This window comes from Plectropomus leopardus, chromosome 7, assembly GCF_026936395.1.
Source record: "Plectropomus leopardus strain MGB_pleo_1.0 chromosome 7, ASM2693639v1, whole genome shotgun sequence".
NCBI lineage: Eukaryota > Metazoa > Chordata > Actinopteri > Perciformes > Serranidae > Plectropomus > Plectropomus leopardus.
In genome coordinates this window covers 23,407,262-23,431,915 of record NC_142182.1, presented here as the reverse complement: position 1 = coordinate 23,431,915, position 24,654 = coordinate 23,407,262, and the positions used below count along the sequence as shown (strand labels likewise).

The following is a 24,654-nucleotide window of genomic DNA, read 5'->3' as shown; positions in this document are numbered from 1 at the left end:
GTATTATTGGGTTTATTGTACCACTACACACAGTACAATCCAAAAAAATCTCAAAAGCTGTAATTTTAGTCAGCTATTTGGGAAAAATGAATACAAATACACAACAATGTCCTGTATGCAAGAGCTTTTTATTAACAAACAGTAGAAAACACAGGGTATGATTCTAGCTACAGGAATGTAAACAGTGCATTTCACAAGCAGAAATTTTAATTTTAATTTCCAAACACATTAAAAGTATTCTAACAAAGGAAATGCATTCACAAAACCGCCTGGTTAAGGCACAGGTCAGATGAAGTCATGCAGGGTATTCAACTGTTCACCAACTGTGCACAGAGGAGCAGTCCTCCTGTTTTTAAAGCAAACTTTTGACAGCATGTGAACCACGCTGTAGGGAACGATGTAAAACTTTCATATTTTGTATTTGCTCCACAATGACAATCCTTCCTGAGAAATCCTTTGAAAAACACACTGGAAGAACTTCTGTAAATGTGCAGCAATAGAGATTTTCCTTTGTCTTAATCCGTTTACATTTGGATTAAGAGAGAAACAAAATGGAGCAACTGCATAGTTCACATGGATGTGGCACCAGCTGAATTACATCCTTTCAGGATATGTTTTTAACCAGTCGACACCCGCTCATTGAATCTGACCATTTCCAGCATTAATGTCAGAAGGAAGGCACTTATGTTTAATGTGACAGTAATGCGAATCATGTGACAAACTTTGGTTTAGAACAAGTGATACACTGATGCAACAACAACCCACCACTAAGTATCATTTTAAATATACCAGAAACACACAATATTATAGAAAAGGGGGAAAAGGAGCCAATGCACGATGACAGCAGTTCAGTAATGCAAATAAACTGACATGATAGAAAGCACAAACTGACATTTTTAAAAGGTCTCGGTAATTTGTAAACAGGAGGTTGAAAGGTGAGTTTGGCTCATGTGTTCATACAAATATGAAATAAATAATTATACACATATAAACTGCATATTTAAAAAAAATGCCCACCACCGTTTTCCACTGCTTATAACAGCAGGGTTAACAAATAACTCATTTTTTGGTTGTATTATTTCCACCATCAGTGTCAGTGACAAAATGTATGAATGTCCTTTACCAAGAGCAGCATTTTATTACCATTTCAGCCTCCTGCCTTTGGTTATTCCTCTCCAGACAAATCATATCAGAGCAGAGTTTGCCGTTTTAAATACAAAGTCATACACATGCTTTGATGTGCACATTTATCGAAAGCACAAATGTGAAATCGCCGGCAACCCTGGAGGACCAACCACACAGATACAAACACGGTTTCTCCTTTGTTTTAACCACTGCACCGGGTCAGAGCAGAGTGGCTGCCTGCAGATTCATCTTCTGTTTTCCTAATCACTCTTCAAAATTTTGCCATTCTTCTCTTCTCGCAGCTTCCTCCTCTGCAGGTATCCAGTACGCTGCAGACGGTTCATCCTGGCTCCAAAGAAGATGACAAGGCTGCTTGGCACCAGTTTGGTGGTCACCCAACCCTGCGTGGAAAGAAACAACACAAAAATAGAGGTGTGTGGGTTTGGAATTGATTTAAAATATAGCTTTTCGGCTCATCTTAAAACAAAAACACACACAAATAAATTAAAACCTTTTCCAAGATCTTGAAAAGAGTAGGTTTCATGTCAATTATACTGATTTTGTTGCATCTAAAATATTGTTTTAAAAAATGCAAGTCATACACCATAAAATTCATCAAATGCTTAAAAACTATTATTTTACAGCATTATCAAAAATTTCAACATATTGCTTTAGACAAAATCCTGCACGGATGTATCACGATACATGCAATTCATTTAAAGTCCTCAAGGGGAATTAAATCAACTGCTCAGCAAGATAGTTCAGTCTTAAGGGGAAAGTTGGGGAATTTTTAAACCTGTATCCTATTTTTTTGCATGTTTTTGTGTTTAAGTGACTAATGAAGGCAATGATTTTTTTAAACTGGCCTTGTATTTAGCAAGACTGCTGCAGCAGTGAAACAGGCTGCATTGTAACTACTGTAACTACTAGCATTTGTGCACATTCGAGTTAAATCAATTTAAAGTGCTTCTTTTTGCCACTGAGAAGCTCAGATTGTGTATATTATTATGGAAACGATCCTTCCAGAGAAATCAAATGTTGCCCTTTTTGTTATTGTGACCAAGTCTCGCAGAAGGAGAAGTATCGGTGGTGGGAGCATTAGCGAGTTGGAGAGAGGAGTGCCAGTAAAAGTGTGTTGTGTTAAAGTACACAAAGTATAGCTTTGTGTTGATCTAAATTCTTGCAGACTTTTCCACACAACAGCTACATTTTCAATCATGACATTGACAATCTTCTAAATGGGACTTCTCCTTGGGCGTGACTTGGTTACACACAATAGCAGACAGACCAGCAAAAGATGAAGAAATACATTTAATTTCTCTGTAGGGTCCTTTCCGTGATGTTGTCAGACTCTTTCCTTTGTGTCATGGTTTGGCAGTCTCTCTGTAGAGAACAGGAACTCTCTTAATCAAACAGTAAAATGGTCAAGTAAGCTGATCAGTGAGACAGGGCTGAACTCAGCGTCCCTGTATACTAGACAGTGACAGCGGATAGCCAATGCCATTTTAAATGACCTACACCCTTTGCACAATTAGCTTCAGCTTCTCCCCTCTGGACAGGTTTTCAGTCGCAAGGTGTAAAATCAAGCGCCATAATAACATTTTCGTTCCAGCTGCCATCATAATGATGAACAAGGTGTAGAAAAATTCATTTCATCACAAGATCATTTTGAAGTCTGTATTTATGATTTATCTATTATAGTTTTTAGATTGTTATTATTTTAGGGTCTGGTCATGTACTTTAGTGGTTTCATTGGTATTTATAACATGTTTAAGAACTTGATTATCACTGGGGTAATGTTATCTTTTTAGACTTTATCTTCTAAAATCTTTAAAATGTTACTGCTTGTCTATAAATCACTCTGTGGCTCAGCGTCCAAATATATCTCTGACATAGTTGTGACATATGAACCTTCAAGGGCCCTCAGAACATCTGGGGCCGGCCTACTGACTGTCCAAAGAGTCAGAATTAAACACGGTGAAGCAGAGTTTTGTTATCATGCAGCACAAACCTGGAATAACCTCCCCGATGTTTTACAAGCCCCGACTCTGAATGCTTTGTAGTCAAAGCTAAAAACGTTCCTTTTTTACACTGCTAACTCCACCTGCTGTTTTTAATCATTTATAATCATTTGACCTTTAATCTCTTTTCTATTTTATTATAAATCTGTATATTTTAATTATGTTAATTTTTATTGCTCTGTAAAGCATTTTAAATTGCCCTGTTGTACGAAATGTGCTATATACATAAAGCTGCCTTGCTTTCTTGTCATGTTTGATCCAGCATGTTGTCTGTGGTGTCTGAAGCTGTGTTAAAGGATGCCTTGTACTTTCTACTACAAACCAAATTTACATCCAGGTATAAATAAAGTAACCTGAGCCTGAACCTGAGAATAACAATATGAGCTGCTCTACTGCAACATGCCAAATTCTTCCTGGCACTCCTTTCTCCAACTGTCACTAAGATTTCCACCATTGTTTTTCATGCAACAATTTATTTTGCGTGAGATTTCCGAACGAGAATTATCCTTGAGCAAGACAAACATACCAGCAAAAGGGTAAGGAAAAACATTTTTTTTGTAGGGTCCTTACCGTAATGTTTTTTAAAATAACTAGAATAATCTGAGCCGGTCAGTGGCAAAATGAGTACTTTTAACAGACGTAAATTGACGATGCACAAATGATCATAATGATTACATGGGAGCCAGTTTCGCTGCAGCGCTTTCTTTCAAGGCTCCACCAATTTCAAACATTGTTTTCTCCATTTGTCCATTACATAGAAACATGATAAAATAGTCCAAGTTAAAAAATACCAAAGTTTACCTTGATGTCTTGACATCTGATAACTACGAGCAACAACGAAGTTTACTTAATGCATTTCTGGAGAGGTATTTGAAAGTTGCCACTACTTACCATGACGGCATGGGGGAAATAGCCATTGGTCTGGCTCTGCAGACCCACAGTGGTGAGCTCAGCTGCCACATAGCGCTCTGGGGTGGGTTTGTCCAGTGTGGGCTTCCTGATGCGAGTCATTTTAGTGGCCACGAAGAAGGGCAGCACGCTCTGCATAAAGACAAGGGGAAAACACATGAGATTAGTTAAAAAAGCTCCTGGCCTAATCACAAATTAGGCATTTTTGGATAAACAAACTCCTTATTCCTTTTCAGGTTAGCATTAAGTTTCCTAATTTAAATGACAAACTTCCACAGTTGAACTCCAGATTTGCAGCACAGACAAAAGCTGTATAATGTGCACTCCTGTGAGGCTGACCAGTGGCACTGTGATGCACTCAAAATACATCAGATCTTTGCAGTAAACTGGCCTGATGCCTGTGGTTTCATCAGGTGAAAACACTCTCAGGGTTTGCTGAGGTGAAACTGCTGTGCACACTTCAACCACAGGGTGGCACATGAGTCAATACTACAGAGGATGCTAAAAACAGAACAAACAAGCCTTATGTGGAGCAACATTTTCAAAAATACCTCCTTTGTTAAAAATGCATATCAGAGGTATAATTGATGGATGTGTTGTCATTCCACCAGCCAGCGTTAGTTGGGAGTAACAAGATTTTCTTTTGAGTCAAAATTTCATTACGAAAGCATCTGACGGGCAGATCTCACATCCTTTGTCACAGAGTTTAGAACAAAATGCATCTATAAAATGAGTGATATGTAGTAAAACGAATGCGTCACGCACTTCACCCATTTTACATTGTTGTACTTAAAAGTAAAGCAACAATTTAAGTTTAGTCCACAGCACCACTCCAGTTGTCGCAGTCCAGATGTTACGTGGATCACACATACTCTACATGAAGGGGTGAGGTGTAACTGCTGTGTATAATATTTTCAGCTTTAATTGGAATAGCTTCACAAACGTCAAGTAATCAAATGACACCATGGTAAAGACTGGGCTTAAAGTGGTATGGTCTATGCTAATGTCTGTCAAAGTTAGTGTTGGGAAACAATGTTGTTAAGCTTCCTCCAGGCATCTGTCAGGCTCAAAGTGTTCTCACAGTGAAGGACACCTTCTTGAAAAAAAAAGAAAATCCTATCCCAAACTCACCTGAATGATGATGCCCTGACGCCTGTACTCCTCCTGAAGGCCACGTGAGAAGAAATCCACAAAGGCCTGCACACAGAGAAGATTGAAAGATTTGAACATATCAGTTTATAAAATGTTGGACTGTTATCACAACCTCTACATGGGGCAAAAAGGAAGGGTTGACCAGATTAAACAAGCTGGCCGATATTATGAAACAATTTGGGTTTTTTTTTTCGAGAAAACTCTTGCCTGTCTAAAGGTGACAGACAAGTACAGATGTTGCACATACCTTTGTGGAAGAATAGACTGTCAGCAGAGGGACGGGGTACATGCCGCTAGCAGAAGAGATGTTCAGGATGACACCTTTGGAACTGAGAAAAAGCACAAGGTTAATTTAGGACTAAAAACTTGATCAATTTCCACTGGAAACATCACAGGCAGCATGAATTGGGTACTGGAATCACAGATAAAGTGTAGAAAACCTGTGTTGAAAATATTTATTGTAGTTCAATAAATGCTTGACTTGCTATGATATAAATTAAAAGCTATGCCCAGATTGCACTGCTCTCCCTCTGGATCACAAAAAAATATTCAAATATACTTCACCCCTCTGTGGCAAATGGTCAAAAGACCAAGGAACCCTGCCTCACCAATTCCTGCAATGCCATAGGTTGCAAACTTTTTGGGGCCATTTATTTGATTTTTGTTGCCAAGGCTTTTAAGATTGAGTTTCCCCCTCCCCCTGTTTTGGAAATCTGAGAAGCTCCCCACATTTTGGGTCTGCGAGGGACACATATGTAATGGGGGGTTTGGAGGTCTTACAATGCTTTGCATTTGAGAATAAAACAGGCAATTTCCAAATGTTTACGCACCAATGTGTGCCTTTTTTTCCATATAAATTTGTGGTGTGACCATTTTTAGATTTGCCAAAAGTCCTCTGCTACTTTTTTATTTTATTTTTTTTAAATGGGGGCACACATGCACATCCCCTAAATCTACACCTATGTCACAGAGGCTTCATCCTTCTCTCTGAATTATGTCAAATTAAAACGACTAGCTGAAAATCCGGCTGCCATAACAAAAATAGACATAACGGGGCTTTCCTCAAGACATGGAGCACTAATCCCAGAACAGCACAACACATTTATTTTCAGGGGATCCTTATTTTGTCTTCAAATCCACAAACTTTCAGATTTTCCATGCCAATGGGAACCCTGTGTCTATACAGATTCAGCACACTTACAAATACACACAAAGGGATGTTCCCCCCACACACACACACACACACTAAAGCAGTGTGGTAGTGGCCGTGTGTGTTGCCATGGCAGCCTGTTGCTGCAGTGATGTAGTGGAGCGACGCTCCAGCCTCACACGGCACCAAATGTGCCTGCTCTGCAATTGGCCAGCAGGAGTCACATGGGAACAGAGCAGCCAATCGGGTGGGAAGAGCACTTTGTGTGAATTGAAAGCTTGTCAGCATTGCGAACAAAGGAGGAGAGGAAAAGAGAGATGCAGTGATGGAAAGGGCTTGGTGAGGATTTCTTGTCCCCCTTTCCATTAAAAAGAGTCACCTTTATGAAGTGTAACCTCCTAAATATTGGTCTCAGACAACAGAAAGGGGTTGTGGTTTAAATTTGGGATTCCTCACACAGCCTCTGTGCCACAATCCCTCATTCAAGACACTGATATTTGACTGCAGTCATGTCGCAAAACATGGAAGCCTATCATCTAACTCACCTCTCAGCCATTCTGGGCAACACCAGGCGGGTCATCTGGAACAACAACAACAACAACACAAGCTCAGTTTACATCAGCTGTCACACGAAACAATGATACAACTCATGAAGGAGAACAAGGGGGCTGGGGTAAGAAGGGAAAGTTTTATTTTAAAAAAGAAAGACTAAAAGTAAGAGGGAGAGAGAGAGAGAGAGAGGCAGAGACCGACAGGAAGAGAGGGTTGCGTGGGTGGCGAGTACAGACAGTGTTGGTGTAGTCCACCGTTGCTTTGGGAACAACTGAGACACTGCAGGTACCATGGTAGAAACAGCAGAACAGGAGGAGGGAAGAGAAGAGGAGGAGGAGAACAAAAGGGGGGAAAGTGAGGAGGAAAGTGATAATGCATGGATCAAACTTTGTTGGGGTGTGATGTAAATGGGTAGATTGCAGTTACTGGGCTGAAGTTTTTGGAATATTTCCTCCCTGGAGAGCAAAAGTGTGAAAACTTACCTGGCATACTGAGGTGATGTTGACGTTGATCATGTTTGTGATGAACTGAAACACAGAAAGCGACACTCAGATGAACATTCACATTTATAAGAGGATTGAGCAGAAATATAACAAAGGATATAAAAAGGAAGCAGATAATTGGTGTAAATATCATTATGAAACTATTGGGCAAGAGACAATGAAAGTACATGCTGAAAAACTGGTAATGTGATTTTTTTTCAAAGTCTAAGAGGAGTCAGCTCAGTCATTGAGAGATATTTATCTGCAAATAAATATAAAATGAGGAAAAACTCACATTGTCCAGATCAGGAATATGAAGGTAGTACTCAGGGTAGGGGTAGGACACACCAACATTGTTGACTGTTGAAGTAAAAAGGAAAATTATTCTACTGTTTTCACAAATAAACCTTATGCTGGAGAAATAAAACTTGTTGGAATTTCTAACACTAGGTGGCAGCAAAAGCAAATTAGATAGAAACAGGCATTTTACTCCACACAAGAAACAGCCACACCTTACAACCAGCAGAGCACAATTGGTATCATAAAAAGAGGACAAACAGTTCCTTAAATGTTTGGCTAAAAAGTACAACATGAACTCTTAAGTCTAACTGTCTGAATTACACCAACATGCCATGAGTCATGATGTCGGTGTCAACGTAATGTTTTCTGGAAAATCTCTAAAGCTCAGGACAGACTTTAAAAAAGGTCTTGAAAAAAATAATAATTTTCGCAAAAAAAAAAAAAAGTTATTTGTGTTCTGGTAACATGTCTCTTTCACAACAAAGTTGTGTAATTTAAACAAACAAAAACTCAGCAATATGCACATTGTATTTTTACTGTCAGGCAAAAGTTACCAGAGAGGTCAAGTATCCAGTTAGTGGGATTTCAAAATGGATCAAATGACCCAACTGTTCAGACAGAAACAGAAATCACATCACCTTACATTTCCACAATAAGAGTTGTACATTCTGCTGATGTATGTAATAAAATCCAGTGGGGAGGCTGACTCACAAGAAATAAGAAATCTGTCTGCAAGTTTTTGCACTCTACAACACGCTTCAATCCATGAATTATGCCCAATTTATAACATCAGCGACTCTTCAAGTGTCTCCCATTCTGCTACAAACGCAAGGCATCTCATGCTACTTATTACATGAGTGAATATCAAGTGTTTATTAAGTGATGTACACCTTCTGCTGTCACTTTGCTCTTTAGAATTGGTCTTTTCATTGTCTGCAACACACAGTTAACTGCACTGAAGAAAAAAGAAAGCCCAACATTATTTTCAGAATATGACAACATGCAAATGGTGCCTGTACGTCATCACTGGAGAGAGTTGTAGGATGAATAAATACTTGGTCCAGACCGAAAAACAGCTCTTACCGAGAACACCAATCTCCAAACCGACCAGCCCTTCCTCGATCTTTTCGTAGATGTCCGCCCTTCCAAAGTCAACTGCAATGGTCTTGGTCTCCACTTTAAACTGCTCCTCTGTGAAAAGAAAAAACAAGTGTCCATTATCTTTTAGGTTACACTGATATTTATGCATAGCAATGAACAAAAAGGGTTTAAACTGTATAAATGAAAGTTACATTGTAAAGTTTCTGAGGCTCAGAAGGAAAGCATGTTTTAGATAACTTATCTTTACACCACACTCTCATATCATGCATTCATGTGTCACAAATCAGCCAGCATTACATGGCTCAACAACAGAGCAATCCCCCTGTTTCAAAACCCTGGATCTATTCAAATGCATGAAGCATGAAAGCAACCACGGTCAGATTCAAACTGAAGAGGGCACTGCGTACCAACAAACCAGCCAAGCGTTCTTCTCCCCTCCTCCTCCTCCTTTTCTGCCCTCCCTCCACTCCCTCGTCATGTTTGACGCCTGCTGCAATTAGAATTTATTGTCCAAAGACTCGTTTAGCTGATAGGTGGCGGAGAGAGTTATAAGAGGAAAATTCCTGGGATGTGCCTCGGCTCAGACCAGGAGTGTGTCAGCGTAGTTGAGAAAAGATTAAAAAGGGGGAACCTGAGAGGGAGTTAAAAAAAAAAAAAAAGGGTGCAGCGTTCCTAAAATTTATATCTAGTTCAGACTATTTTAACTCCTCACAACCACTTTCAGTCCATGTCAAAGAAAATGATAAAAGCAACTTTGGACACAGGAGGAGAATATTAAGGCTGCCAAACTGAAGGAGACATTTGGGGTGGCCGATTAGGAGTCAAATGAGATGTTTGCATAAGAGAGGAGAAACATTATTGAAATTATAGATGGGACAGGGTGGCCGGTTACATGCTAAGGAGGGTGGGTTTGTCAGACTAATCGTGAGGGAGGAGTGCCAGAGTTTGGCACGCTCCATCCCGCTCGTGACTACCCATCAGCCCCCTCTGTGGACTTGAAGCACGACAGGGGAAATTGCGCTGTGGGAGACGTCACAGACAGATGGAAAGAGAGCGAGTCAGGGAGAGGGCACTATTTGAACAGAAGGGTGGTGGTGGGGGCACTTACCATTCAGTCTCTGTTAAAATCTGGAGACGGGCCAGAAAGGAAGAGGAAAAGTTTTTTTCCCCCTTCATATGGATGCTCAGTTTCTGTCTTTTCAGACTTGAATGAGGAAAGCCTGGTCAGTTTCTAACAAATATTTCAGGAGGAGGTTGGTTGACAAGTTTCTTTAAATCAGGCCAGTTACTTGATCTGCCTCTCTTCATAGTGACAGTGAGGAAGTAAAACACAGCATGCATTGTTGGCTGAAATGTTTCCAATTCATCAGCTCCCAAGCTAAATGGAGGAATGACTTAGCAGGTGCAAAAGAGCATGAATAATCAGATTTAGAGGGTAAATCTGAAAGGTGAAATTACTCACAAAATGACTCTGTAAAACAAATGAATTCTGTTTTTGAATAAGGATGTCCTACACCTCTGTTGCAATGCTTTGTGCAGAGTGAAACATCCCAAATTAATGTATTTTGTCTTCAAAACAGATCATTTTCTCTTTTCTTTTTTACTATATTCTAAATCCTTATGTCGAGAATATGCGCTCTTATGAAGGCCTGGGAAACCCTGTAGCCAACGGGGTGGGAGGTTGCACGTCACCACCTGCCCTTACACACATCCTCATCAGCCCACTCATTGTGCTCTCAACCCCAAACAGGTTTCCATGATGTGCAGACACGCAGACACACACACACACACACACACACACACACACACACACACACTTTTTATACACACTTACCAAGTGACCTGGCCACGTCATCCAGCTTGTCCTGGGAGCGACTGATCAACATCATGGCAAACCCTCGACGAGCCAGCTAGAAAGAAAATAACTAGTTAGTAACTAACACACAACTTTTCCATGATTTAAAGGACAAAGTCACACACAGTGTTGGCAACTATGGCAGGAGGAGACAGAACAGTTTGACTTGAACTTGTGTCTAGAAATCAAAGATAATTTTGTGTCTCATCATTTTCATCTCATATACAAACTCTCTAAAGGGTTGACAGTGCTGTATGTTACTCTGGAGAAAGACAGTGGATGTTAGTGTCATTTTCAGGTTTTCAAATACTGACACTACAACCCGAAAGGTCGCTTTTTGATGACTTTGGAATAAGACTCAACAATCGTCTTTCAATAAGTGTGCTTCAACTCTGGATCAGATAATTGAGAGGGAAATGGTAACATATGATCCAAAATGTATCCTGCAGCTGTAGAGTGATCATTTATCTCTATCTGCATGTGCAGCATCACTTGTTTTTCTCACTTTGTGCCAAGCATGCTTCCAGAAGAGACTTTGACAGAGGGCTGGTGAGCTGTAAAGACTTCTAAGATCACACTTTACTTAATTGTCTTCAACTTCTGTCCTATTTAGACCTGCAACGACTAATCAGTTAGTTGTCAGCTGTTTAATAAATTGCCGATAAATCTGATGACTGAATAATTCCCAAGTGTGAATATGTTCTGGTTTCTTTACTCCTCTATGCCAGTTGACTTAATACATTTGGGCTGTGAGCAAGACATTTGAGAATGTCAGCTTGAGGTCTGGGAAACACTGCTCAGCATCTTTCACCATTTTAGCACATTTTACAGACCAAAGAACTAATCAATTAATCGGGAAAATAATCAGCAATGAATATAATCTTTAGTTACATCCTTAGTCCCATTCTGCAGCTACTTTGGATGCACAAAAGACTCAAATCAACATGTGTTTCTTCAGCCAGGGTTGATCTCTGGGTATGTGGGCATGTTGCTGTGCAGAGTGAGCAAATCTGCTTATGCAATTCAAATGTTTGGAAATGATGCACATAGGTAGATTCATCATGTTCCATGTTTCTGCATAAATGTGAACATACAAAAAAACCTTTGCATGGCATAAAAGACTGGGCAAAATGGCAGCCTAGCATTGCGTGACAAGCAGCGAGTCCCACTGTAGCACCGACAGCAACAGTATGAGTCAAAGGCCCTACATGACTACATTATACAGCCAGCACACCCACATTAGTATGGGCCAAACACGTGGCAGGGTAGCCCCTATTCAACGTGTGCTTGTTACCTCTTGTTGAGGAGCCTGTATTGAAGTGTGTGTGCATATGTGTGTTGAGGACTCTCTTCCACGTTAATAGGCCTATAAGAGCTCTCCCCTACCGTGGCCTATGAGTGAACACAGTGTTTATATGTGTGTGTGTGTGTGTGTGTGTGTGTGTGTGTGTGTGTGTGTGTGTGTGTGTGTGTGTGTGTGTGTGTGTGTGTGTATGCATGAGTCACAGCTTTGCCATGAAAGAAATGAAATAAATAAGGGTCCAGAAGCCTCACCTCCTCCGCATAGGATTTCCCGATTCCATCCGTGGCTCCCGTCACAACTGGAGGGAGACAGAAAAGAAGAAAAAGAGGTTAGTACTGGTTCTTTTTCCAACACATTGACACTGTGTAGCAGGGCAGGGGTCAAGTCAACTTCTGTTCAACTAATGAGGGAGCAGGTGCTCATAAAAGTCCCCAAAAGTTGAGAATGAATGATTAAAATCATGGCTTCGCTTTGTATTTGGAATATGGGCAGACTTACTTGAACCCTGTCCAGTGGCACATTACATCAGTGACATCTCACTGACAAGTCACGCTAGACTGACTCATTATTCTGGCACATCTATTATGCAATCATCACTGTATCTGTTATCTTTGCATCTTGCCACAGTTGCACATAAAACACAAATATGACACTCTGTGTTCACAGGCTTGCAACACACCTTCGCATCAGGTTTGACCACTTGAAAATCATAGTTATATTAGCTCAGAGCCCCGACATGGAGTTAAACGCACGGCTCTTTCAGGTGGATATCAACTGGCAGCCACACCCAATACTATTCACCTGCTGTTTAGGAAAGCCTCTCTCTAAGCTTGGTGTCAAGGTGTCCATTCTCAAAGCGCATACGAAAAGGAGCAGATATGCATATACATAACCCAAGATAATATAGATAGGAGTCAATTCACAAAGATGAAGCTACAAAGACAACAGAGGGGATGGAGATTGCATAGAGGCGGAGATAAGATGGTAATGTATTAAAGCAGAACAAAGACAGAAGATAGCCTCCTAATACCTCACTGGAAGCAGCTCCCATGATGCAAAACAATATCAAGATCTCAATCAATCTCAAGATCATTTTTATCTAACTGGCAAGGTTAAATCAGCTACCTGCAGTTTAATTTTTGTTTTTAAAAAGTGGAGAAATGGTGGGAAAGTGGAGGATATATTTCATAGATGCAGGACAAAAAGATGGCGAAAAGTGGTCGAATGGTGGCACAACGAAGACGGAGAGAGGAGCTGATGTTCTTCTTGTGTTCAGAGTTTTCCTCACCTTGTCAAGCAAGCAGGGCTATTTTTAAACATTCACTGCCCATCAACCCCAGCTCCTGCTTGACTGATGGAGGATGGGGGGGAGAAGGGAAGGATGGAAGGAGGCAGAGAGAAGACAAACAAGAATAAAAAGGTGGTGGTGGTGAGGAGGGATTGGGGGAACTCACAAACACACATAGTTGTGCATCATGAATATATTATTAGCATGGCTTGATGAAAGATTAATAGAGGCAGAGGACATTCTCTGGCAAAGAGCTGGAGAGCAGGAAAAAGAGACAAGATGAGAGAGGGGATGCAGAGAGGAGGGAGTGATGACGAACATGGAGCAGGAGAAAGGGAGGAGGGCGAAGTGGGGTAGGGAGGGGAGTGAGGAGGGATCCTAGGGGCGGCTAAAAATAGAACTGGAGCGAAGCAAGAGAACGAATGAGTGAAGGAGAAAGAGACAGAATAGAGATGGCGGTGGAGGAGGAGGAGGAGGGAGTGGAGGTGGGGGGTACAAGTGAGTGAATGAGAGAAGAGGAGTGAGAGCAAGAGAGAGTAGCACAAAGTCAAAAGTGAAAAGAGAGCAGAATCCCTGGTTATTTTTAAACCTCCCCCATGTTAAGAATGAAACGCTCCGTGGCAGAAAAGCCTCAATGGGCGCGGGCTGTACCAAATCAGGCTCTTGTTGCTAATGCAGGTGGGGGCAAACAGAAGCAGGGAGAGGCTATATTCGCTGCAAAGTAAAATGGCTGAGGGGGGGGGGCAACAACCACCTCGAAATAAAATCAGCTTTTTCTGAAATAATCTGGGCAACTGAATGGGGCTTATTTTTGCAAGGAGCTCCATGGCTCATACTTAAGACAAATCCATATCACAGATGTGAAAATAAGGTTGAAAATATTCCATATCATGGCTGGCAAGTGAATATGTCATATTTCTAAGGAACTGTAAAGATCTGCTTCTTTTTTGGTGACAAAAATTTAAGTTTTGAGTTCATCTGATGAGCACTGAAGTAGTGTAACGAACAAAAGGGAGAGAAGACCAGCATGAAACAATTTAGATCATAAAAAATCAACATGACTGGTGTTACAAAGTTTCTAGACAGAACCCAAAAGACAGCCCTCTTCAGAAACAGTGAAGAAAAGCCCTGATTGACAAGGAATACCTTCTTTGACTAGGCCAACTAAACCTTCAGCAAAGAAATGACAGGCCATGTGGGCTGAAACTGAAAAAAGTAAAAACCCATAAAGTATAACAAGAGCACCGGACACACACCTGTCGATAAATATACCAAAAAGAAAAGCAGCTGGGATGTCTTTCACCTGCATGACTGAGATTCAGGTGCAGAGAATTGCACCTGCGTGTAAACATGCATGTAATGCATCTGAACTTTCACCTGATAGAAGAGAGCGTGCAAGAATGCATTATGTGCCAGAACACATGTGCAGCATGACTGTTTGAACTTGAACATGACAGCAAAGAACATATCTGTGTGCTACGTGGCACACAGTCAGTGTATTCAGGCTATGCATTCCAGGCATTATAAGAAAACAATATGGCGTGTCAATCCAAAGAACAAAAGAGACAACTGTCTCATCACTAAACAATGTGTGAAATCCTTCCTATCAGTCAAGTCAGCTGCATGTCAAGTGGAAAACCTCCTCTCTGCAGGTTTATGGTATTTGAATTAGTGGGATGCTGCTGCCAGCCAATCAAGTCCTTAAACTCATTAAATCAATCAGATTTTAGCAAAACAACATTAAAAGATATCGTAGAACTAGAACAAAATGACAGTTAAACAAAAAAACTGAACTACTTGAGCCATGTATTAAAATTAAAACACATAATGAGTGTAAAACTGAAGTATTCACAGGGGATTTTGTTGGAGAAGGCCAAACATGATGGAGACAAATTAGCCTCCTATCCACTTTAAAGAACAGCTGTATTAAAGAAAATGAGAGATAAACATGGAGAACATCAGCAACTATTTTAATCGCCACTTACTTTTTCTAAAAAACACTCTACTTTGAATTGTGATTTTCCACTCTGCATTTGTCAATCCCCCAACCCCCTCCCTCCCCCTTTCCCTCCCCACAACCTCCAAATCCTCGTGCTGTACTTATGAATGACTACACTCCTCCCACTCATTATATAATAGTACCATTTTCTCAATAAACATTGTCTGGGGAGTGAGTGAGAGTGAAGTGTGTGAGGGTGAAGTGTGTGTGTGTGTGTGTGTGTGTGTGTGTGTGTAACAGAGGGCTAGTACAGTGTGATGAGGACACTGAGTTCCTTATGTGTCTTGAGACATTTGCATCATCAGAGCAACTAACACAAAAAGAAAGCAAATGTTCTGTAAAGTAACATAAAATCATTTATGTGCAAAAACACAAATTAATATAAGACATAAATACAGCAGAGTGAGATTTGATGCCAACTGTTTAACCAATAACTGGTGACCCCTCAGTGATGAACACTGATGCATATGTAGCACACAGAATCCAAAAATACTGTTGTAAAGTTCAGTCACAAACACCCCAGAGCTCCCAGCAGGACTTAATTCCCCTCACGTGAACAACGCATTACATCTGTGACACACACAAATTGTATGAGACTGTATGGGGATATTGGGTGGCAGCAATCACTTCAGAGTGTCGGTCAGGACACTTGTTAATGTGCAGGTAAGTGCAGAAGGAAAACAGAGTCCAGGAATAAAGTTTCAGCTCTTTATGAAATCCGTGCGCATGTGTGTGGTTACTGCAATATAAACACAACAATACAGGCTGATTAGAAAATAAATCACCAATTAAACATAAAAATATACTGAGCTGGGATGTGTATCTCTAACAAGATAACAACGGAAATTACAGCTTCAAATGAGTTATAAACTCAAAGTCAGGATTGAACAATTAACACAGAATGATCACTTAGATATGCAACATAAGCAGAAGAGATGGTGCCACTGATCATAGCATGCAGTATGCAATGTATAAACAACAGGGACTAGCAAACAGCAAATACACCTCTCAGGCTATTGCTAGTTAGCAGTTAACTCATATCCAACTCCACTCATTAGCGGCTAACTGTTCATATTACCAAATCAGATGACAAACTATTGCTAAGTCATCAATTGACTCAAAGATAAACAGAATTAACAGTGTACCACATGTACAACATGTCAAACAACATAACTCACGGCTCTATGGACGCACACACTGCAGGGAATGTTCAGCCGACGTCTGCTCTGAGCCGATCGACACGTCTGTGGTGCGTTTAAGGACCTGTAGACGGTCGGAATTTTCAAATGCGGCATAAGCTTTAGTACACACAGATTTAATGTTGTAAAAGGAGTCTACGCAAGCAAGCACGTGACTGAAAGTAGCGCTACTGACGCTCAGACGCACACACTGACAACAAAGGCTGAATGTGTGTTGATGGGGCAACCACGTATGAGAGTGCAATGGGGGGAAAATAAAGATTCAGGAGAGGCCGGGGGTAGAATGTGTGAGTGCATGAATGTATTGAGGGAGGATGTGTGCACCGCTGCCCCCCCAATTCCAAGGCCTCTAAGTGAGCTGCTCCACCATGCCTGCTCTGAAGCGCCCTGACGGGGGCGCATGTGCGCTGCCTCTCTGCTGTGCTTAGTGCTGCACATCACGTCCAGCGGTATTGACATCCCCCAGCCTTTTCTGTCTCCCTCCCTCCTCAGCAGTGGAGCAGCCCCTGCCGCTGCCTGCTCACTATTCCGAGGGTCTAAAAAAAGCAGCAGGAGGAGTAAAAATAGCAGCGCGCCTGCACTGCCTCGTCTGGGAGCTGCCTGCCTGCCTGCCTGCCGCAGCACCTGAATACCAACAAGATCCCCCACCACCATCGCCATGACCACGACGACCAGGCTTGCTGCTGCTGCATCCTCAGCCCCCCCCCCCACCTAAAGAGCATGAGCATTGCAGGCTGGGGAGGAAAAAAACATCATAAGACCTGATCTGATGAGCAGTGGGAAATAGAAGGATACATGTGAGGAATTTAGATGAACTGCATTAGGATGAGTTATGATGAGCAGCAGTCAAAAGACACATCTTGCTGAAGATGGAGATTTCTATGAATTCCCTCCCGAGGTAAAGGTGTGCTGATAAGTTAAAAAAAATAGGAGAAAGCTGGCATGCTCCAAACTATCAGTCATCCACAGTTTTTTTTTTTCAGTTTTAAAGATCCAAATTCCTATGCAAAGAGGGCGAGACAGAGCTAAAATGAGCGCCCCCACCATAAACCCTCCCCACCACCACCAACCAAATCCCCAATTAAGATTCTCAGTGAGGAGAGACTGCGGTCCTTGTATGCCCCGCTTTCGTTACGTACTGTTATGTAATCTGTCGCACCCCAAACTCGCCTATCAACGAGCAGCCCCTCCTACCTCAGAGGGAGGAAAAAAAGATGGAGGGAGGGATGCAGCAGAAGATCCAAAGACAGCACCGCACCCCCCTCCTCCTCCATCCACCCTCACCCAAACACACACACACACACACACACACACACACACACACCATTCTCCATCCGCCCACCTCCCACATTCAAACACACACACACACACACACACGCACACACACCGCTTTAAATAGCAGGGGAGAGAAGTCACATGGGTGATATAAAAGTCGACAAAAATAAAGCTTGATCAGGCCGGGGGAGAGGGAGAAATGAGGGAGGGAGACAGAAAAAGAGAACATGTACTTCAGAGCTGCCCAAGATAGAAGCAGCATCTATATTTGGTTACAGAGCAAAAATAGCCCCCCCCTCCCTCCTCCAATCACATGCCTTGTTTAAAATAAATCAATAGTTTTTCACAATTAGCTGAATTGAGACAAGGTGATTTTTGAGCAAACTTCATTGTGCCATTAAGAGATGGACTGTGCTGTGTGGAGGTTCAAATAAAGCCTACAGCGGGTGATTTCACTTTGTTAGTCCATCTTGTCTGACTGAAGGAGTGTTAATCAGTGAAAGCACCTGCTGGAGTGTTGATTGAAGTTCTGTTGGATCATTTACATCCCGGCACTGGTAACATAACTCAGACTGGTGGATAAAATTACTCTACAAATGTAACAAACTTTGCATCTTTTAATCAATTAATTGTAACGGCGACCATTAATTTAAAAAAAAAAAAAGTAGAAAAAAAAGACACAGATAATCGGCAAAATGCCAAATATCTGCCTCATTCATTGGCCAGGCTGATAATCCGTCAACCCCTTATTTAAAAAGGTCTATTCTGGGGAATGATACCCTGGTATAGTTATGCTACCGATTCCTAACAAGACACCATAAGAGAGTTGGCCGAAAGCTCACATTAAAAATAATTTTTAAATCAAAACACAGATGCCTCTTTCTGGGTCCTAAAACTACATAAATTGTTGCACACCAACTCCATTTTACACACTGTTTGCACACATCTAATAAACTCTTCTCGGGTGGTTTATGTGGTCTTAACTTGCTTGCAGAGATTAGGTGATGACTTTGATCAGAACATGTCTTCATACATTCTTCTCAAGTTTGTCCTACAGAAGACAGACGCAGATGCCTCCAAGTACATTTCAACAGATACTCACAACTGAACAAACTGCCTTTCTGGCATGTCAGAGCGCAACCAGTGTAGGAAGGTGTCACTTTACTGAAAGCAATAAACCACTGACTCCAAATATGTTGGTGGTCCAGTATTGTGTGTTTAGCAAATTGCACTTGATGACCTTGTTATCAGTGTGTGTAAGATGTCGGTAAGCAGGAAAGTTGGCAGTTAAAGTTTGACTAAGTTTGCAAACAAAATTAGAGTAAGTGTACCTGACTTAAAAAGACCAAATACAAATAATAATAAGTATGTTGTTATGCTAGTGCGTAAACGAGTAATATTTTACTTAAAAGGGGCAATGTCTGGGTTGCTCCATCCAAGGAACTTTAACCAGTTTAATTCATCACTCAATGTTACCTTTATCTGTGGAGGCATTTCACTTGTCTTGGGTAGTGTAAGGGCTTCAAACTTCCGTTTTAGACCTAAACATTTAGAGAACTGAACAGTTAGTTTATCTACAGAAAGGTAATCGGCAACTATTTTTGGTAATTGTCTACTCATTTAGGCTCACAATGAAAAACGGAAATCCTCACATTGAGAAAAATGCCTCAACTAAAAGTAATATTGACTGATGAATGATGTTTGCTAGTTTTCAAGCAAAATTACCAAACATTCATTCCACTTTGTCTCAGATTGTAAGTTTTTGCTGCTTTTCTTTGTCTCGTGATGGTAAACCTGACTGTCTTTGAATTTTAGATTGTTGGTCAGACACACAAGTCGTTGCAAGAAGTTAATTTGGGTTTTAGAAAATCGTTTTTGTTTTACCATTCTCTGACATTTCACAGACTGAACAATATATTGAGAAAATAAAAATAATAAGATGATTAAATCAAACATTAATAGAAGTGGGAATCACCAGAGGCTCCATGATACAGTATTATCACTATGTTAAATCACAGTACATTATTACTGCGATTTTAAACGTTTTGCGATATGCAGAGGATTGCGCTAACATTTAACATGACATATTTTGACCTTTCTTCAACTGCAAATTCTGTCCCCAAAGGAAAACTTTGTCAACATCTTTTTTAATCTAAGATAAATTTTCAGTCTCTTCATCTCAAGGTCAATCATTTTTATTATATGTACTGGATGAAAAAGCACCCTAATTATAAGAATAACGGTAAGTTGCAGACCTAGACTATTTAACTAATCAGAAATGTACAAAATAGTCTATTTGTAATTCAGTTATTTAAAAAAAAAACAAATAAAAAATTGACAATATCAGTACTGTTCTTGATGGATAGCAAGCATTTAGGTATTTAAATTTTAAGAGAATACTACACTGATAAAAGGTAAGGATTCAGTCATGAGACAATATAAGCAGGGCTCAGTGGACAGGGAAATGTGCAGATCGATGGAGAATATACGAGAGCTGAAAGTGGAAAATAAGAACAACGTGCTCAGAGGAAGATGGTACTGTAGCCTCAAAGAGAGTGCAAGATGTAGAGAAACAGATACACAGACTGGCTGAATGGAGAGATGGGTGAGAGGAAGGGAGAGAGGGAGAGGAGGAGGGGGGAGGGATTGAGAAGAGCTTGAAATGAGAGAGATGCAGAGGATTTTTTTTTTTTACCCAGCATCCCCAGCTCCAGCACGTGTCATAGAGCGTGTTCATCACATGAACAGCAGTGTTCTCTCTCTCTCTCGCTCTCTCTCCGCCCACACACACACACATACACACACGTACACACACACGTACACACACACACTCTCTCTCATAAAAAACACTAGGGGGAACCACATTCACAAGGATGAAGAAGTGGAGACCCTGCCTCAGTTGATACACATGGATAAATTTCATTCACATATGTGCATTTTCCTTACCATGAATGAAGCCTAATGCCTATTCACAAAAAAAACACTGAAATTTATTTTCCCATAATAATTAAACGCCGCCCTGCCACTCTGATTCGCCCGCAGCTCCTGTTGATAAACTTGCACACCACAAATTTTTATTCCTGCAGTCGAATCAAACTCAACGAAATTCTTGCGTAAGTGCTGACACAAGTCTTTGTCACTCTGGTGCTGTACTGATGAATGGCTGCATCCCTCTTATATAATAGGACCATTTTCTCAATAAACTCTAATGTCAAAGAGAGGAGGGGGGGCACTTCTAAGGCGCATGTGACATCACTATCTACCCCTCCCCACCCTTTGCAAAAAGCTCCCTTTGGTCTAATTTACTTCCCTATAATGGAGTTTTACACACACGCAACAGAACAGACACTAGCTCCCTTATATAATATGAGATGCTGGGGGCTAAGAGTGAGTGAGCAGAGAGGAGAAAACTGTAATACACATTAGCTGAAAAGCTGCTCCACTGGATAAAAGCATAAATATTGAAGACTGCATCATGAAAATATTGAATACTGCATCATAAAAAATGTGCTAAAACACTATAAAATACTAGAGAAGGTTTAAAATTTAGACTAGATGTCTTAGAAATTGCAGGAATCCCCCTTCTTCTAATGCACCCATTAAAAAAAAAGAAATATGCTAAGAAATTAAAGACTAAACAATGTGCTGTGTTCCAGAGGTCTGCACTTCCTTTGCTCAAGATTTTAAAAAAAAACAGGCTGCAGACATGGACTGAGCTGGTAGGCGGTGGGGAGGGTGATGCACTGTGCAGCAGAGAGGCTGGGGAAGCCGCCTTCACCCTTTCTGCAGTGCTGCTCCTGTGCCACTAGGAGTCTCCTCCACTAAGGGGAAGACCAGCAGAGGAACTCCAGAGAAATCCCTGCCCTGCTCTGCATGTCAGAGCTACAGAGATTCAGCACTGAAGCATGGGCAGTGATAACATGGAAAAACTAAGACTTACAAAATCCAGCATTAAATTCAAGTTTACTTGACCTTTCATAAAAGGAGCAGTACTAACTTTTGTCTGAGCTAATTTTAGTGGTTACCAGGTAAACTACCTCAGTCACTTGCATCAAATAAACCTGTCCGACCAGGAAATGTCAGTTGCCTCCTGTGTTGCAATAACAGCCATGTGGATTGCAAGAAGCACATGTTTAAAGGATGATCTAAGTATTTAACGTGGCACATGTCAGGCTGAGAACTTTTTTTCACGGGTGAAATAAAACGTGGCTCATTTCGTTTCCTGGAATGATAATGTAGTGGTTGTTTGACAGGCCAAAATACTTATCATATAAAGGTCAAATAAAATTTAAATACAAACCTACTGGCAGATTATTAGTCCAACTACCACAGTTTTTAAAAGTATGATCTTAAAATGACAATGTGGATGTACAGCTAAACTCTTTCTCCATTCAGGTGAAGCATCAAATGAAGAAGTATCCTTTAAAAATAGTCAAATGTTATTAAATCTCAGACTTTAAATGTCATAAAGTGACTTTATATAAATATGTACTGCCATGGGTGGATACAAAAGCTTAAGGTTTGTGCAAAACTCTAAAATGAGGCATAATGGGGCTGTACAGCTCCAGAGAGAAAGGAGGTGTAAAAGAAAAAATGGTGAAAGACTGCAACTCCTACAAACTCTTACAGTTTCTGTGGAGCAGCTACTTCACGTAATACACTTGCTTTGCTTACTTTGGCATTAAAATAAAGAATACTGGGCCTATTTAATAGTCTGAGATAGTTTAACATGTTGCAACAGGTGCCACAGTCTTTCAGCTAAAGGTGGAGACATGGAGTCACACCACTTGACATAAGTATATGGGCATAAAAGAAATCACACCACTGCCTGAGCAGGCCAGACCTGCACATCTAGTACGACAGGCTGAGGAGGACACCTCATCCCAAGTAAACATCTATCCTCAGTCACCTGTTGACTTCATGTCATAGCTGCAACCGTTGGCTGGTCTGACTGGTGCCAAGAACTGGTTTCAGGGAGTGGCATTCATGTTCACATGTTAAGAAAAGGTATACAAATGTGACCAGTGTGGAAAAGCTAAAGGTTTTCATGAACCCTAAGATTAGATTAAATATGAATATTGTCTAAAAGTGGTGGTTTAGAGCTTTTTCTGCACTCTTTTAACTACAGAATCACAAGTATTACATTTGACCCATTAAACTGGATGCAACAGAAAACCTCTGAGAGAGCTTCTTTCCTGCACCAAAAATATAAAAAAAAATCATTTCTGGTTACTAAGAATTCAGAAAGGACACCTCAAGTGCGAAGTAAGAGCTACATCTGATAAGATACTGGGGCTGCTGGGGGTGGAGTGGAGGGAGGTGGGGGTGATCACAGTTTCTATATGACCAGTGGATGACGAAGCGACGAACAAGCGCATGACTCATCGGTGTGCACCGGTATTCCTCCGCATATTCCAGCAGAATCATACAAAAAAAATGTACATTAGTCATTCCTAAAGGCACCCTACCTTTGCGTCATGCGTTTCAATCCCTCTTATAGCGCACAGAGCATCAATTAAACACTCCATTCATAAAAAAAAGACCATTTGAAGGCAAAGTGCGTCACGGTGCAGATAAACATCTGGATTATTGTGGGGAAAAAAATGACAACAACAAGCATTCAAATCATCCGGGTCGCCTGGTTTAGGGGTGTTGGAGGGAGATTATCAACCTATCCCGATGCGAAGGGGAGCGCTCGGCAAATTGCGCAGCAAGAGGCTCCAGACGCAGCAGTCTTCTCCAAATAGGAGACTGGAGAAGTGGGTCAAGCCAAGGCAGGGCGATTCCTATGAGACTAGTCTATACCAAACCAAAATACATTTAGATTTGACTGCCAGATCGCTCCTTTTTGTCTAAGCACGTTAGAAAAGTACACTATAGTGTCACAATACATTAAAAGACGTTTTAATCGTATCTAACAACATGTAGGGCAAACAGAATGGAACAAGGAACCGACGACACAAGCGAAAGCATGACAAAACACCGCCTGAATGTGATCACACATAAAGTGAGGTCAAAGATTATTAACACAAGTGTGAAAATGTAGGACAATCTGCCCCGGTGAGACATATTTTGAGGAGTGAAAAATTGTGAGAACGATCTAGATGTAGGTCACGTTTTAATTGGGCATATGCGTTTGTCCTATATCATGCGGATGGGTTAATGTGGTTCGGTAGTGCGCTGGCTGAGAGCTCACCCACATAAAACAGCTCTCTAAAAAGTGCGCATAGCCTGCGCAATTTGGCTCCTGGCTCAATGTGGGGCATCCCCCAACCGCTCCAAATGTGGGTGAAAATGCTGACTGGAGCCCCTGGCAGCAGACGGTGCTGTGTTTGACGCGAGGGAAGAAAAAAACCCAATTGAGCTAATAAGGACCATTATCTTGCCAGTCAATCAGCTGCTTACCTGCGCTTGTTACGCAACACCAACCTCCCCTTGAATTAAGCCACAAAAAAACCGTACCAGAATGCAGCTCCTCTTTGTGTCAAAGTGAAGTTTGAGCCCAATAACCTCATTCTGGCGTTTGCACGTCGAGTCCACCTGCCTACTTATGAGCTGCCCTCTTCGTGACCGTGATGTAGGTGGCGTGAAAATTGATGTGACCCAACTCACCTGCCCATTTGCCCAGCTTCGGAGAGAGCAGCTGCCCGTTTCCCAAGACCCAGATCCTAAAGCCTGAGAGCAGCCTGTAGAGCAGCCACAGCGCCAGGGAGGCCACAGTGAACGCGCCGACCCAGAAGAGAGGCGTCTCGGCCCTGCGGAGCATCTCCTCAACGTTCATGCAGTTCATGGCAGCGGCTCGCGGTGACTCGGCGTGTGTGAGAGTGTGTGTGTGGAGACCTCAATTTTAGGCAATGTGCTCTAATTTCCAAGCCACAACGTGAGAGAGAGTCCCTTTATAAGGAGGTTGTAGCATCACACACACTCCCCCAACACTTGTCTA

The 24,654-nt window shown here is 41.4% G+C and overlaps 1 protein-coding gene across 1 annotated transcript; it reads right to left on the bottom strand.

Annotated features, from left to right (window-relative positions):
• Window positions 1-109: 109 nt before the first annotated feature.
• hsd17b12a (hydroxysteroid (17-beta) dehydrogenase 12a) lies at window positions 110-24,654 on the bottom strand. The gene is made up of 11 exons (XM_042496179.2): window positions 24,324-24,654; window positions 12,202-12,248; window positions 10,627-10,702; window positions 8,775-8,882; window positions 7,687-7,751; window positions 7,392-7,436; window positions 6,903-6,937; window positions 5,455-5,536; window positions 5,187-5,252; window positions 4,038-4,187; window positions 110-1,526 (listed from the first exon to the last, which is right to left on the bottom strand). Exons 1-11 carry the CDS (start codon window positions 24,499-24,501, stop codon window positions 1,386-1,388), a joined length of 993 nt encoding a protein of 330 aa, XP_042352113.1. The 5' UTR covers window positions 24,502-24,654; the 3' UTR covers window positions 110-1,385.